This window comes from Lontra canadensis, unplaced genomic scaffold (assembly GCF_010015895.1).
Source record: "Lontra canadensis isolate GAN:19392208 unplaced genomic scaffold, GSC_riverotter_1.0 scaffold148, whole genome shotgun sequence".
NCBI classification, from domain to species: Eukaryota; Metazoa; Chordata; class Mammalia; order Carnivora; family Mustelidae; genus Lontra; species Lontra canadensis.
In genome coordinates, this window is record NW_022631142.1 from 2,654,329 (window position 1) to 2,671,348 (window position 17,020).

Here is a 17,020-nt window from a genome sequence, read left to right on the forward strand (position 1 = left end):
TCAAAAGACCTCTAAGAATAAAAGTCATAAGATATTAGCTCCTACAAATAGTTAGAACAGCTCAAACAAGAAATGCAAAAAAATTAGTAAGGAACAACAGACCCTAAGGATACAGAGTTAAATGAGGAAGAAAAAATCTGAGTCTGGAGCTGGTATGTCCACAACGCATCTTTCATCCTCCTTAATCTCCTTTTATGACAAAGGATAAACAGGTTTCAGGTTCAGGGACTTCAGCAAACAGCAGTATCTACTAGCTAGAGCTTTCACTTACTGTCTTTTCTCACTTTGTCTTATCCCTAATAATGAAATCCAAAGAAGTCCTGAAAACAAAAACTTCTGTACTGTTTTGGTGGCAAAAGCTGACCTCACCTCATCGAGCAGTAAAGCCTGACCTGAGCTGACACAGGCTGTTTAGTCTTTATTTCACTTAATTTCACTTACTATGAATACTCATATATTTCACTGGTGAAAATATTAATGTATCTGATTAAAGGGACTCTACCCCAGATTCCAGTAGTATTATGTAATATATGGTATATATACAATGTTATATTCTTCAAATTTTTTAAATCTGAATTTTGAAATATTTCCTAGGGTATGAGATAAGGAACAGTACACCTATATTCTATTTGTAGCAACTCAAGTTAGTTATCCTTTTACAAAAGTAATATAAAATTTCCTTTTAAATAAATTTAAGTTAAAAATGAAGGACTTAAGGGGCGCCTGGGTGGCTCAGTTGGTTAAGCCACTGCCTTCAGCTCAGGTCATGATCCCAGGGTCCTGGGATCGAGTCCCACATCGGGCTCCTTGCTTGGCAGGGAGCCTGCTTCTCTCTCCATCTCTGCCTGCTATTCTGCCTGCTTGTGCATGCACTCTCTCTCTCTCTCTGACAAATAAATAAATAAATAAAATCTTAAAAAAAAAAAAAGAATAACTTAAAATACTAAGAAAATAATAGTTCAGGTGGCATATGACTAAAATTATAATAATATATGGTTAGTAAAGTTATAGCAAAAACTATGAAAGTCTTACATGAATAACTTAAATCTAGGAAATACCAGTTTATAATATTTAATGATGTGCCCCATGGTCAGAACTGAAGTACTCAATTAGCTGTGAGTTTAAACAAGTATCTCTGAGCACTCATTTTATGCACCACACATGGTTCCTGGCCTGAGGACTCAGATCACGTAACTGGGATCTCAAATACCTAGTTAAGGATTATCCCAAATAATTAAAAGGGTAAGTGGTAAGTACAGTACACCACTGAACAATACACTCTTCAGGAAAAGTTAAAAATTCCAAGAAGGACTTACCTTAGCCCTTACAGAAGCCTAAAAAAGGGCTATCCTATGAAAATAGGCACTTTGGGCCCATTTGGATTTATATGCAGTACTAAATACACAAAAGCCAAATGAAGAGAAAACCATAGTTGCTATCCTTTGAGTATTTATCTGTCAGTATCATTAACAAATGTCCACTGTACAGAGCCTTCAAAGTTCCTGGTCTCAAGGATCCTACGTATAACCCAGTTAAAACAACGGTTTATTCCACTAAAGCCAGAATCCCAAACAATTGGTAAGGATAACAGCTTTGTTATGGAATTTCCTTAATGGAAATCATGACTGCAGAGCAGAGTTTCTCAATCTCAGTACTACTGACATTTCGGACTGGGTGATTCTCTGTTGTGGCAGCTGCTCTGCACATTACAGGCCATTTAGCAGCATCCATGGTCTCCACACAACAGATGCCAGTAGCCCTCCCCTCTCTCTGTGCCATCACAATGTCTCCAGACGTTGCCCAAAGTCTTCTGGGAAGCAAAACCACCCCTGGCAAGAACCACAGCTACAAAATAATAAAAATATTAGATGACGATGCTGATAGCTACATTTACTGATTGCGGTTACTGTGTGCCAGAAACTGAGGTAACTGCTTTATGTATGTAATTTCATTTAAATAGTAAAATAATTTGCTAACAAAGCCATCATGCGAACATCACAACCATTTCATTTAATGAGATGTTTTTATAATATTAGCATCTGCTATGTATTGCATACCTCTCTTACGTTCTCTGATCATCCTGCATTTCTGTACATTGTGGTACTTATTATAATTGTAGTTAATTATTCCTATTTGTCAATCATCTGTTTTATACTCTGTAAGCTCCTAAAGGGCAGGAACCAGGTCTGTCTTTTTCTATTCTGTATCTTAGCACATGGTAACTGTTAGATAATTGCCAGGCAGTTGATAACTTGGCCAGACACCACTCCAGGCTTTTTACAGATATTATCTCTAACCTTCATAATAACCCTGCAAGGTACTACATTTTAAAGATGAAGACACAATGGGGTGCCTGGGTGGCTCAGTGGGTTAAAGCCTCTGCCTTCAGCTCAGGTCATGGTCCCAGGGTCCTGGGATTGAGCCCCACATCGGGCTCTCTGCTCAGCGGGGAGCCTGCTTCCTCCTCTCTCTCTGCCTGCCTCTCTACCTACTTGTGATCTCTGTCTGTCAAATAAATAAATAAAATCTTTAAAGATGAAGACACTGATCTAAAAGATATTTCATAAGTTACCCTCGGTTACTAAGAAAGTACTGGAGGCTGGACTTGAACTGGGCAACTGCCTGACACTCTGTCTCTTGGAATGCTTGCTTATAGTTATTTTTTTTACTTAAATTTAAATTTGTTTGCTAACATACAGTGCAATATTGGTTTCCGGAGTAGATGTTAGTGGTTCATTGCTTACATACAACACCCAATGCTCAAGTTTGCTTACAGTACTGACTGTAATACCTTTTTTTAAATCTTGAAAGACCTTTTCTCCTGTACACTATAAGAACACTGTCGTACAACATGGTAATAATAACAAAGTAATAAAACCTTATATTTGCTGGGCACTTAATATGGCACTTAACCTTGGGTGCTTTACAGAGATGGTCTCATTCAGAATTCACATCCCTGTTGTCAGGGATGAGGTAAGTACCGTTATCACTCCCTCCAATTTCCAAATACAAATGCTGACATTTAGAGCTTCCTGTATTTACTGGTTATGTAACATACTCACCCCCGTCATTTTATAATTTCTGAGTTGGAGCTGTATCTTCTAATTAATGATATCCTGGATTCAATGAACTATGATAAACGTTTTTCCAAGGTTGCAGAGCTAGGAAGTAGTAGGAACTAGGATGTAGACACAGGCAGAACTGACTGTAGCTCTGTCTTTGGTCCTTCTGACACACTGCCATTCCATCTTAGGAAAGGAGGTTAAGAAATGCATACCTCTCCAAGCCCTCACAGAGGCAAAGGACTGGGGGTCTGAAAGCCTAGTTTTCAAATCTGCCTCTACCATTTACTGAGCATGATCCTGGATAAGGCATATCAATAGATACAGACTCTTTGAGACAGACACAATCCTATAGTGCGCTGGGTAGAGCAGCACACAAATCTAGCAGAACAGAGAATGAACTATGACATATAAGAGAATATTGGTCAAGGGTCTCAGAGCCTTCAACCCCATGGTTCTCCACTGCTAATGCCCTGCAAACAGCTCAGGGTCAAGTCCTAGCTCTGCCACCTACGAGACTTGTATGTGAGACCTGAGGTATGTCACCACGCTCCCAAGCCTCCCTCATCTGTAAAATAGGCCTAAATATCTCTGTCCTACTTCCTTTACAAGACAGTTACGAGGATTAAAAACAAAACAAAACAACAAAAAAAAAACCAGAACCACCAAGAATGGCATGAGTGAAATCATATAGCATTTGTCTTCCTCTGAATTTCACTTAGCATAATACTCTCTAGATCTATCCATGTTGTTCCAAATGACAAGATCTCATTCTTTTTTAGAGCTGGGTGATATTCCTGTGTGTGTGTATATGTGTGTTTGTGTCCCCATGTCTTCTTTATCCATTCATCTATGGACAGAAACTTGGGTTGCTTCCATATTTTGGCTGTTGTAAATAATACAATATACATAGGGGTGCATATACTTTTTCAAATTAGTGTTTTCATTTTCTTTGAGTGAATACCCAGTAGTGGAATTACTGCATCATACAGTAATTCTATTGTTAATGTTTTGAGGAACCTCCATACTGTTTTCCAGGGTGGCTGCACCAGTGTGTATTCCCACCAACAGTGCACTTTTTTTCCAAATTCTCGCTAACACTTGTTACTTCTTGTGCTTGTCATTTTAGCCATTTGGACAAGAGTGAGGTCAGATTTGAGAAACAAACAAACAAGGGGTGCCCAGGTGGCTTAGTCAGTTAAGCATCTGCTTTCAGCTCAGGTCCTGAGATCAAGTCTGGAGTCAGGCTCCCCACTCTGGGCGGAGTCTGTTTCTTCCTGTCTCTCTGCCCCTCCCACTGCTCTCTCTCTCTCTAATAAATAAATAAGATCTTAAAAAAAAGAATAAGAAAACAAAGAAAAAAAGAGACAAACAAAAAAACCCAACTGACTCTTAGCTATGGAGAACAAACTGGTGGTTGCCAGAGGGAGGCTGGTGAGGGAATGGGTGAAACAGATGAAAGGAATTAAGAGTACACATATTGTACGAGCGATGAGCAATGTATAGAACTCTTGGATCATTATATTGTAAACCTTAAACTAATAACACTGTATGTTAATTATACTTGAATTTAAAAAGTTTAATAAAATTTAAAAAATAAAAAATCCCAGAAGTTTGGTATTTAGAGAATTTAAAATTAAATCTCCCTAATTAAAAAAATAAAATAAAATAAAATATAAGATGAAATCGGTCCATAGACTACAAACTACTGTCCTATTATTATTTTATTGTAAACTACATTGCCAGGATGATGAAAAACAAACTCTGCTATGAATGTCAAAGATACACCCAAAGCCTGGGAACCCGACAGTGTGGTTAGGCAAGGCGATTGTTAGATGGTGTGCAAAATACTAGGAAATTCTTTCATTACAGAAAGGTAGCTGGGTAAGAGTACAAATAATAAAACTATTCACGTGTTCCCACATGTCTTAAAAAGGTACATGAGAAAGTGAGCACAGAAAGAATTCAAAGGGGGAAAAACACAAATCACTGGCTTTGATGGGTAAAACTTTCTAAGAGGTAAAATAAATTGAGAGTTGAAGAAACGAACGGCAAAACATGTTTTCTTTTCAGGCTTCCCAAGACCCAGAGATGCACCAACTGCCCTCCTTTAAACCTACTTCAATACCACTGCCCCAGAAAACCTAGTGTGCAGCCCAGCTCCCACCTCAAGATGCTTCCGGCACCCAGTGCTCCTATTTCTCATCTCTCTTACAGCTACAGTGACAAGGCACCCAACATGAAGTCAGGAAAGGCAGCCTGTTCAAAGGCAAGAAACAGGTTTTCTCTGTTTTTAGATCTAGGACTAAAAGGATCTACTACTTTAAAATTGTGCACCCGGTCTGGCAGCAGGGATCCACCAGGCTCAGCTCTATCCTCTTGAGCCTCTGGCCAATAGGTAACTTTTATCTGCACAGATAACTTAACTACAGGTCACTTTTAGTAGCTGTAAGTTGTGTAAGGAACCAAATTTATATCACTGAACAGAGTCCTAATATCCTAAATAATCAGATTAATACCAGAGGGTTAGTAACTTCCTTTTTCTATTTCTATAAAATTATTATTAACAAAGGAATTAGTTTCTCTTCCTGGTTTCTCTTAGATTGTTGATTTCCCAAGGGTGAGAACAGTACCATATTTAACTTCTAACATATGCTTTGTCACTCAGTAAACATGAGCTATAAGAAACCGGAAAACCTGGGAAGGAGGGAAAGACACAACCTCTCCCAAACCCAAATACTGCTTACCTCTTGCAGCGTCAACAAGGTATTAAGAATAGCTGGTAGTGTAGTCTGGACAACTCCAAATCTGTCTTCGGTAAACGATGCTGCTACTAAGTGAGACAGACCTCAAGAGGAAAAGAAAAAAAAAATTTAAAGGAAATCCAAATTAGGCACATCTATTTGCATCAGCCGAGAAATGATTAACATCCTGAATATGTCAAGAGCTTAAAATATTGGTGGGGTACAATAGAAAAATGGGCAAAAGACTGGAACAGGCACTGGAAAGGTGCTCAACTATATGGAGTCATGAATAAGATGACAGTCTGCATTCGAGCATGAAAAAAAGCTTTTAAATAATATTGTGTTTGGTAGTGATGAGTGGTAGAAAGAAAACCAAAGCAGAATAAGGGAAGAGAGTGACAGCTGTGAGGACACTTTTCACAGGGGGTCAGGAAAGGGCTCTCTGAGGAAGTATCATTTTAAGCACTCAGAAGGCAGGATCTAGGAGATGAGAAAAAAAAAAAATCCACTTCTTTAACAACTAAGTTTTCATATTCAAGCTAAATTAAACACGTTCAAATGTTAAAAATGTTATGTCAATATAAGTTGACAGTTGAAAACATTCTATTAATTGCAGTTTTTTGAAGTAGAAAAAGACAAGCAAGAATCCCAGGCTCAGTTTCTCCGCTTATATCCAAGGATAATTTCTGCCCAAATTAAAGTATATTTAAATATCTAAGAAAATTGATCCATATAAAACAAAGACATAAAAATGTATCTAAAAATTCAAAGACTGAGGTCAAGATCCAGACCTGACCTTTCATGGATGTGCTTCAGTAAATACTTTTTTGGAGACGCTTCAGTATTTAACTGATAATTAAAGTCAGAGTTGGATTGTAGTTCACTGCGATTGCTTACCTTCTAATGCCCAAATATGCATTTGGGCATCTGAAAAAACAGCCTGAATAGAGGCCTCTGGGTGCTACGAATACAACAGAAACATTTAAGTAAGTTCCGCTGGGCATTAACTCTGTTATTTCATCTAATCAACTAGGCAGCCTATCACAATAAAAAATTCTCAGCAGCCTCTCAAGACTTAAAATCTGAAATTCTTATATAATAGGATTTAACTGCAATAAAGCATTCTGCCACCAACTTATTGTGTGACCCTTGCCCAATCTCTAAATCTGCCTCAGTTTCTCATTTAAAATAAGAGTTACACACACTCAACTCACCTCAGATTAGGATACAGATCAGAGAATGGCTACAATGCTTTTTTTTTTTTTTAACCCCAGAACTGCCTAAATACGTATTACCTCTATTAATTGTCTACCCTCAGCCCCACTCAAAAGAAACACCATCTAACCTTTAAGATAGCAAGGTCAAAGAGTAGGGCGCACCAATTGGCCCATTTAAACGAATGCTGATTTTGTGATGCACCCAACGAAGCCTATTAAGTACATCGGCATGTTACATTTCTCGACACCAAACAGCAGCGTGTACAACTCCTTATCATAAAATAGATCCCCACTTGCAAAACTAGAATCAAAGGCAGCCATTCACTTCCACGGAAAAACCAGATCTCGTTCAGCATCTGCTCTGCCACTTATTGGCTCCGTGCCCTTAGACTAGTTACTTGACCTCTCTGAGCCTCAGGTTTCCTTATCTATAAAATGACTACAGAGAGATATCTCAGAGGAATGCTGTTATTATTAAATGAGGGAACTTAAGAGGAAACAACACAGTGTACATAAGACACAAGGATGAGTCCTCTTCCTATCCTCTATAGTAAAACTTCGGACAACCCTTCTTCCTCTTGGTGGAAGACAAGACACCTTCCTCAGGGGGCTGATGGTTGTCCCAAAGCTCTGATAGAGAGCCTAAGGTAGACGCTTTTTGGTAAAAGTCATTGCTAGGTGGGTAGATCTTCTCTGCCACCAAAGTAAGAAAACAGTTTCAAGCGCCTGAAATGATTCTTTGTTCTGTGCACCTATATTCTGTCAGAGTCACTCTTACTCAGATCTCTCTCCCCACAGAATAAAAATGAATGATGCATGCCAGGGCCCTTGGAGTACAGTATTAGCTAATACTGTAATATCTTCAGAACGAAAGAAGCCAGACTAAAGTAACTAAAACAAAACAAAAATTCTTTCCCCTACATATGGGCAAAGGTTTTGCTCATCAAATGATTAACATACAACAGCTGTAGTGAGTGAAAAAAGGAAGGATTCTTTAGCTTCTGCCATTCAGTTACTCTCCTATGACAGCTGGAGCAGCTGACACACAAGTTGGAAAGTCATTTAGTTTGTGGCCTGAATTACAACTTTTTATCCCACACAAGCTTAACATCTGCAACTTAATCCAGTCATCTCTCTTCTGAACACCAAACTGGCCACAAAGATTGTAGCAAGACAATGAGCCATGAGGGACCGCCATGGATTTGACCATTTTGCAGGAAGGGGTTTCCCATCCCCACAAAGCTGCCTGCAACCAGGAGACTCAGAAGTCCAACAGAGTCAAGCCACAGGAAGTCCCTGAGATGAGCTGGGGGTCTAGGGCAGCTCTTACTCACACAGAGGTTCAGCGAAGCACTCTACAAAGCTGTCTGGCTTGCTAGGATTGAGCTCAATATTTAGAAGTCAAATCCAGGCTGGTACTTCCTTTCTTCTCTCATTTCCTCTCCCCCCATTCCCAACACTGAACTATATATTCTTACCTTACTGAAAAAATACATTATCAGCACCCGTTTTGATAAGAAATTCTTAACCTAAGTTGGAGAAAAGGAAGAATGAACACACTTAAAGTTTTCAGTTCTATTCAAATACAATGTTAATACATTCCCAGGTTCTTGCTGACACTAAATTAAATGAAACGCTTCACATCTCACAGAGAAAGGACAGTATTTGCAGTAAACCACATAAGTAAATACCTTTTGTACGTAAGTTGGATATCCAAGATGGATCGTCTAACCTAAACTGAGTCTCCATGTATACATGCTAACCCCCAAATTAGAGTTCTATGATAAAAGGAATTCAAAGTGGTTCCAGGGGTATTTTCTTACTCAGTTCTTGACAACTGTCTTGAGCTTTAGCCTCTTAATACCAAAAAAGTGTGTGTTTCCCTTACCAAGGGAAAAAAAAAAGAATCTTAAGATAGGAAATAGTTTTCTACTAGTTGACATTTACATGGGAAACAATTTTCTTAGTATTAAACTGAAAGCTACATACCCCAACTGACTTGAAAGTGAATTCATGATATGGCAGGATTTATGACATGTAAGGCAAATGGGATCCCAAAGTTTGTGAAATACCCACAGTGCCTCTATTAATCAATCATTCCATCAGCAAAGATGTTGTCATTCCTCCCATCTTAAAAAATAAAACCCTTCCTTGACCCCTCAACTCCCTCCAGCTATTAATTACCCCATTTCTTTGCACCCCTAATAGCAAAACCCCTTGAAAGATCCAGCTTTCCTTGTGGCCTCTGATTCCTCCCCCAATCTCTCCTGGCCCCATCCAATCCGCATTCGTCCCATCTGCTCCAGCCAGAAGCTCATCAAGGACTCAATGACCTCCACATTCCACCCCGCCCCCCAGCAGTTCGTCCTAGAGCGGCTCTCAGGCTACCCATCAGCAACATGTGGCACCACTCACTTCTCCTCTTCAGTTTTCTTCCCACCTCCACAGTCACTTGGTCCCCTCTGCCATTCCTCCTCATCACCCAGAACTGGAATCACTAGAGGATCCCGTTCTTGCATCTTTCTTCTTCTGTGTACAATCCCAAAGAATTTTCATGGAGTCTCATGGCTTTAAATACTGCCTGTATGCTGATGACTTCCAAATTACCATTTCTAACCCAAAACTTTTCCCTACGCTCTAGATATATGTCTCAGTTCTTACTCAGTATTTTCAATTGGTTGTCTAATAAGTATCTCAAATGGACATAAACCGATCTCGTGATTTCCCTACCTCACTCTATCAAATCTCCTCTTCCAGAATAATCAGCTAATTGCAACTATACTATATCAGAAGATCCTCAGGCCAAAAACCCGAAAGTCAACATTAACTCTCTTTTTTATGTCACAACCAGACCACAAGCAAATCCTATTACACCTACTCTCAACATATACCCAGACCTTGATCACATCTTGCAGTCCCCACCACAACCACTCTGGTTACCGATACCATCACCTCCCACTAGATTACCTCAACAGCTTTACAACTGTCTCTCTGCTTCTGTTCCTGCCCTCCGAGAATCTTACCTCAACACAACAGCTAAAGCAGCACTTTCAAAATGTAAGGTTACATCATGTCAGTCTCATGAACAAAACCATCCTGTGCCTTTCCATCTCACTTAGAGAAAATGTGAGTCTTCAAAACAACTAATGTGCCTGATAAGCTCTGAGTGCTGCTATCTCTCTGACTTCCCCAACACCTACCAGTGTCCACGCTATCCCTCATCCGAACCAAGCCCACTCTCACCTAAGACCTTTGCATTTTGCTGCTCCCCGCCTTCTGTTCAGGTCTCTAATCAGGTGTCACCCAAGCAACAAGACCTCTCATAACTGCTCTATTCTGTACAAAACTTAAGACATCAAATTTCTTCCCTTTTAAAACACATATTGTTCATATTTTGAATATAACGTATTGGGATCCATCTTATAATCAATAGCATGACATGATTTAACTGGCAACTTTTTCCTAATGGTACCCAAAATAAGTCTTACCATTAGTAGAATTTTTTAATACTGAAAGAGATACAGTTTAATACATTTGCTTATTCATCTATTTCCCTTCACTGGAATGTAAACAAATAGTCAGGGGCTTTAGTTCAGCATTTTCCCAGTGCCTAAAACCACACTCTGCATATATAAAGAACTCAGCAAATATTTCTTAGATGAAAGAATTCACAGAGCAAAGGCATCGCATTAGGTGAAGTCATATGAAGTTGCAACTTACATAGCTCCAAACCAGTCAAATACCAGCAACTTCATATGAGTCAGTCCTGGATGCTCTCAATGATACATGCAAATATAAATCCTATAATCCTATCACCCTACCTGTTCACGTTTATTCTGAATCCATGAATAAATCATACTGGGCTGTCTTGCTGTCTTACCCTCAGCACTAACAGAGGTACATGGAGAAGGATTAGAAAATTCAGTCATTTGCTGATCTAAAGAAAACAAAAAACAAAACAAAAAACCAAGAAAGTGAAAACTCGGGTTATCTGAGTCTCTGTAACTACATTTCAAATTTTAGAAAACAGTCCCCTTACCAGAAGCAGAAGTCCACAATCTTGGCCCTCTTCTTATGAGCTGAGAACTCTGAGGGGACCCATAGCAGGTATTCACATCAAAAATTCCAGCCATCCGATTCACCACACTAGAGCCAAATGGGCTTCCAAGGGGACTGGCAACATCAGGCGTAGACAATTTGGAGGAAAATAGTGACATCTTAACTAACGGTGGCACTGAAGGCCGAGGCATCTGGCTGGATTTTGGGGTCTGAAAAGTGGTTTCTTCTGTAAAAGAACAGATCCAGTGCTGAAGAGGCAGCCCGAACAAACTGTACCCATCTCGGGTTTTGGTTTCATGCATTTACCCAAGGCTCAGGAGCGGGTTTCCTTTGGGTTTACATCCTCAACATCCAGCTTTCACTGCCGCATTCTCTCCCCAGAGAATATCTTCAGCTTCAAGATTCTCTAAATCTAAGCTGTGTTGAATGAACTTACCAATTTATATTTCACTTTCAAATGGCAACTTCAATCACTGCACTGGAATATGCCCAGTGCTACCCCAAGTTCCTACAGCAGCTGTCACTTGACTAAAGCTGTGAAAGTGTACTGATAAAGGGTGCACACTCATCCATTTTCTACAGCATTTTTTTGAGTTAACAAAAGTCACACCAGAGATGAATTTGCCCAGGATCATCTACAAATATGATCTGTAAACACCTTGCTCAACAATTATCTTATAGTTGTATCTTATAACCAATTTATAGATTCTGTTGTATAAAAACAAAGGAATATTTTTCCAGCCACTTCAGTACAAGGCACAAAGACAAATAAATTACACTAGTATTCTATCTTCTTAATAATACCTTCTTAATAATACCTCCATAATACCTGGGTGGCTCAGTGGGTTGAACGTCTCAGTGAGTTGAGCATCGGCTCAGGTCATGATCCCAGCATCCTGGGATCCGGCCCCACGTTGGGCTCCCTGCTCATCAGGGAGCCTCCTTCTCCCTCTCCTTCTGCCCCTCCCCCTGCTTGTGCTCATGCTCATACTCTCTCTCTAATAAATAAAATCTAATAAATAAAAAATATATATATATCTACAGGTAGACAGAGAGAGAGGAGGAGGAAGTAGGCTCCCCGCTGAGCAGAGAGCCCGATGCGGGACTCGATCCCAGGACCCTGGGATCATGACCTAAGCCGAAGGCAGTGGCTTTAACCCACTGAGCCACCCAGGTGCTCCCATACAGGGATTTTTTTAAATATCAAGATCAATTGCCAACATTTAAAAAGTGGAAAATTTCACCCACAATATTTTTAGCTTTCAGGCTTCACCTAATGGCAGGGAGGGGCGATGCGGCACAGAACACCAGGTCCAAATTTCCACAGGGGAACAGTGGCCTGAAGCTTACCCCTTCCCCGTCGAGTGAAGCCAGCGCTCTCAAGTTTACCACATTCCTCACCCAGACAGTTTTGCTCATTTTCATTCAAGGCCTGCCTCCAAAAGGCATGTGGACGTTAAGACCTTTCATCAGTCTAACATTCCTAGGCCTCTTCTACTTAAGGAATTTGGTCAAATAGCCTCTGTCCCTCCACTGTACTTCTCAGCTTCCATCTTTCAAATATCCTATGAAGCTATCTTAAAACAATGAATGTGATGGCCCCATTGTGAAATTGCTCAGTCACTGCAGGTGCTCTCCTCCGGGCATTGTCCAGCAACTACCTGTCTCAGGGATACTGCGACGAGGACAGCACCCAGTATGACATATAATGCTTCACCTGGCTCTGCACTTGAGGAAGCTAAAGGCTTCTATCAGATGGGCCGCAGTTTGTTAGCCTTTCTAACACCACAGACACAGCAGACTTAACTTCTTCAATCTATAGTGATACCCAGGCCTTTTTCTTGGTTCAGTACAATATTCCATGTGTTAGATCAATTTTCCCTAAAAATAAATCTCTCACAGTCATGTATACATATCCTGAGATTAACTACTGCCATGTTTCTTAGGGAAAAAAATGTACATGCTTTGCCTTCTCACAGTAATATAGGAATTACCTGGAGAATTTGATTTCTTGGGTTCCACGGGGTAAGAGGACACCATTCTCCCATTCGTAGCAGCGGCTTCTTGGTAGAGAACCAGTTTCTGAGTCATATCGTTTAAAAGATTCAAACACTCCCTTGAAATAGCTGTCCAGTTGTGGGGATGTCCACCTAGGAGGTCCAAATACCAGCTTTTAAAATGTACATAATCTTACAGTCACCTTCTCAAAGTGAGGAGAAAATTCAATAAGAAACGCTAAATGGCAGGAGCACCTGGGTGGCTTAGTTGTTTGGGCATCTGCCTTCGGCTCAGGTCATGATCTTGGGGTCCTGGGATGGAGCCCTGCATCAGGCTCCCTGCTCAGTGGGAGTCTGCTTCTCTGAACTCTGCCTCTCCCCCCTCCCCTCATGTGCAAGCGCGCTCTCTAATAAATAAATAAAATCTTAAAAAAAAAAAAAGAAATGCTATGACACTTTGCATGAGGGCCCACTTTCCCTGGCTAAGCTACTATTTATACTCCTGTCATCTAGTACACAGCAGGAGTTCAATAAATATTTGGGCAAAATAATTTTCCAAAAACTCTACAAGCAAAAGCTTGCTATTTTAGCATAAAACAAAACAAAACCAAACAAAAAACTCTAATACTGGCTGCTAAAAATAGAGCCAAACACTAGAGTATAGGTTCAGTGAAAAAGAGGGTTACTTCCTTAGCACCACTGAACAGACTAAAGACTAAGACAATGAATACAAGCATGGCTAATGAGAGGTAACCCATGTTCCTCAATTACCTATATAAACTGTTGTGTCTGGCCCACTATGTTTTCTTACATTTTCATTAATAATAGCCCCTATTTGTTATTATATCTGTAGGAATAACACAGATAATAATCATACTTGATAACATAATAACAATCATACTTTACACTTAGAGAATTTACATTCTTTATTATTTAATAAACTACTGCAATCCAGAATCTTGTAGAAATTCCCTTACTTCTCATTATCTTTTCATTTTCTAAGACCTTATCACCTATAGCTGCCATGTAAAAATCAACCAACTAATCAATCTTTTTATGTTAAGAATAGCTGAGGAGTCCACTGAAAACTGGTTTCCCCAGCCTGGGTGACAAATAATGCTCCTCCCCTCACTTAGATCCCTCCCTAAACACTGTCCCCATTTACAGCTCAAGAGGAACACAACTTAACCTGCATGCAAACAAAATACTCCATCAGTAAGTTTCAAAAGGTTTTGTACTGCTCTTAACTCAGGACCACTAAGGAACTATCTAATGCTTGAGTTAAATTTTAATAATACGCCCTAGAATGTAAGTTCTCTAGCAGAGAACATGTCACCCAATTACAGTTTACTGTAACTGGTGAAATTATTTAATGCATAGAGCATTCCCTGGTGAACCTAAGTCTGATAGAAAAGACTTGGTTAATTTTCCACAGCATTAGCTCTGGATGTTTCATGCTACTAAAAAGAAAGTGTGGCTCAATCATTTTTACTTTCATGTAACTGAATTTCATTTCCATGTAACACTTAACTATAGAGGTTTCTTTTGGAATGTGGGAATTGGCAAATATAGTAAAATAATGAAAAGCCAATTACAGAGATGAAAAGCTACCTAGGTTCCCTATTCTCCATTGGTGACTGGGCTGAGATGCTTTCCATCCAGGAACAAGGGAGAGCACTGGCATAGTTGTAACAAGGAGTTTGTAACAAGTAAAAATGGAGAAGTCTTTCAGAGTTGCCAAGAGCATCCTTGGGTCACTATCAAATCTAGTACTCTTTTACTTTTTTTTAAAGGGAGGCAAAGTACATTGGGGAAGGTATGTGCTATGGTGAGTGCTGTGAAGTGTGTAAACCTGGTAATTCACAGACCCCTGGGGCTAATAATACATTATATGTTAATAAAAAATAAATAAATAAATAAACAAATAAATAAAGGGAGGCAAAGTAGCATGGCAGAAGGAGGGAGCTCTGTACTTGGGAGTCAAAGGACAAAATTTCTTACTCTATGACATTAACTTTATGTAAGCCACTTAATCTCTCTGAGACTTAGATCCCCCATCTAGGGATTAGACCACCTGATTTTCAAGACCCTTTGTAGCATTAAAACTTTGAGGATTCTTAAACTGTACTCTTTTGCCCTAAAACTGTCAACCTACCTCATAATTTTTTCAGGTTAAGGGAATGAGGCTGCTGAAGAAGATAACATGTAAGAGTTTAAAAATACTTTTCTGGAAATATAACTTCTACCCACAACAATGGTGGTTAGAATCTTACTTACATAAGATTTAAATCAATACTTCACTTAATGGACTCACAGCTGTGGGATATTGTATTAAACACATCTCTCTCACCAAAAACTTTAAGTGGAACACTTTCTGCACACACATGCCTGTGTTTGTTACTTTTAGCAATACCTGGCTGGCTAAGGCTAAAAACTTCTTGTCTTCGTGAAGGAGAATACTGAGAAAGCAACATCAGGTCCTGCAATGCCAAATACTAAAAAGAAAAAAAAAATACACATTATTTAATTTTTTTAACTTCTATATAAAAATCTTATTTATGAATTGGGCTCAGCATTATATATGTAAGGGGAAATTAGTTGAAATTTTTCATGAAGGAAATACTCTTCCACTTTCTAGACTCCCAGAACTTTCCTGCCTCTACCTTCTGTAGGCTGCCCCACTCACTGGAGGCTCCATCTATAGATCTCTTTGTGTCTTTTCCCACTTCTATGGTGGGAAACTTAAAACATCACTTCCTCCTGGAACTTCCCAGGTCCCCCCACACAAACATATACTCACACAGCTCTCAACTGTGGCACTTAACATAATTTATTGTAACTGCCTGTTTCCTTGTCTCATGTGGTTCCACCCACTAAACTGTGAGGCAGGGATAGCGTTTTACTTGCTACCACATCCAAAGGCAGTACCTGGCACACAACAGTACTTTACAAAAAATCATCATTTTGTCTCCTGGCAAACCCCTTCACTCATCATTCAAGACACCATAACTTCTGTGAAGGTTTCTTGTTTTGGTTCTAAGCAGAATAAGTGGTTCCCACTGCACTTACCACAGTAAATTTTCATTAGTTTGTATATCTGCCTTTTCCATTAGGCTGTGCTACATCTAATTCATTATTATGTCTTAAGCAACTAGCAGTGACTGACATCTACCAAGTGAATACAGATTTGTTAAGTAACACAATGAGTACCTGATATATTTGTTTTATCTAATAAATTAGTCATAATTGATGTTTAAAGATAATCAGAACCTCAGTGGGTCATTTTCTTATCAATTTACAACTTTTCTAGAGTGTATTCCAAACTCTGGGTTCCATTTTCTTTAAATTTTTTTTAAGCACTATGATCTCTTAACAGGATCACATATATTATAGATCTACTTTAAAATTTCAAAATGCAATTTAAATCAAAACAAGTTATTCTCAGTTAGTTTAATTTGTGAACTTACTACAGCTTCTTTAAACTCTTTTCATTAAAATTGATTTTAGGGGGCGCCTGGGTGGCTCAGTGGGTTAAAGCCTCTGCCTCTGGCTCGGGTCATGATCCCAGGGTCCTGGAATCAAGCCCCAAGTCGGGCTCTCTGCTCGGCAGGGAGCCTGCTTCCTCCTCCCTCTCTCTCTCTCTGCCTGCCTCTCTGCCTACATGTGATATCTGTCTGTCAAATAAATAAATCTTTTTAAAAAATAAAAAGAATAAAATTGATTTTAGGATCATTATCATTATCTATTTTGAGTTCACTGTATGTGTACCTTTGATCATAACAGCCAACAATACTACATGAGTAAAAATATACCTTGACTCATGATTAAAAACAACAGCAACAACAACAAAACAAACAAACGAAAGACGTTTTGTTTTGCTACCATGAGGAGTTTGTGAAAAGCTAACGCACATGGTTGTATATCATGGTATTTCATGGTTG

The 17,020-nt window shown here is 39.3% G+C and overlaps 1 protein-coding gene across 2 annotated transcripts in view; it reads right to left on the bottom strand.

The window, feature by feature from the left end:
- The window catches only part of NDC1 (NDC1 transmembrane nucleoporin), a 42,977-nt gene that overhangs the window by 6,927 nt on the left and 19,030 nt on the right, over positions 1-17,020 (bottom strand). For both annotated transcript variants that reach the window (XM_032844115.1, XM_032844116.1), the window contains exons 10-16: positions 15,493-15,574; positions 13,077-13,232; positions 11,063-11,308; positions 10,845-10,960; positions 8,502-8,552; positions 6,704-6,767; positions 5,810-5,910 (exon numbers count right to left, since the gene is read on the bottom strand). In XM_032844115.1, coding sequence (XP_032700006.1) covers positions 5,810-5,910; positions 6,704-6,767; positions 8,502-8,552; positions 10,845-10,960; positions 11,063-11,308; positions 13,077-13,232; positions 15,493-15,574 — 816 coding nt within the window. The remainder of the gene's footprint in view (positions 1-5,809; positions 5,911-6,703; positions 6,768-8,501; positions 8,553-10,844; positions 10,961-11,062; positions 11,309-13,076; positions 13,233-15,492; positions 15,575-17,020) is intronic.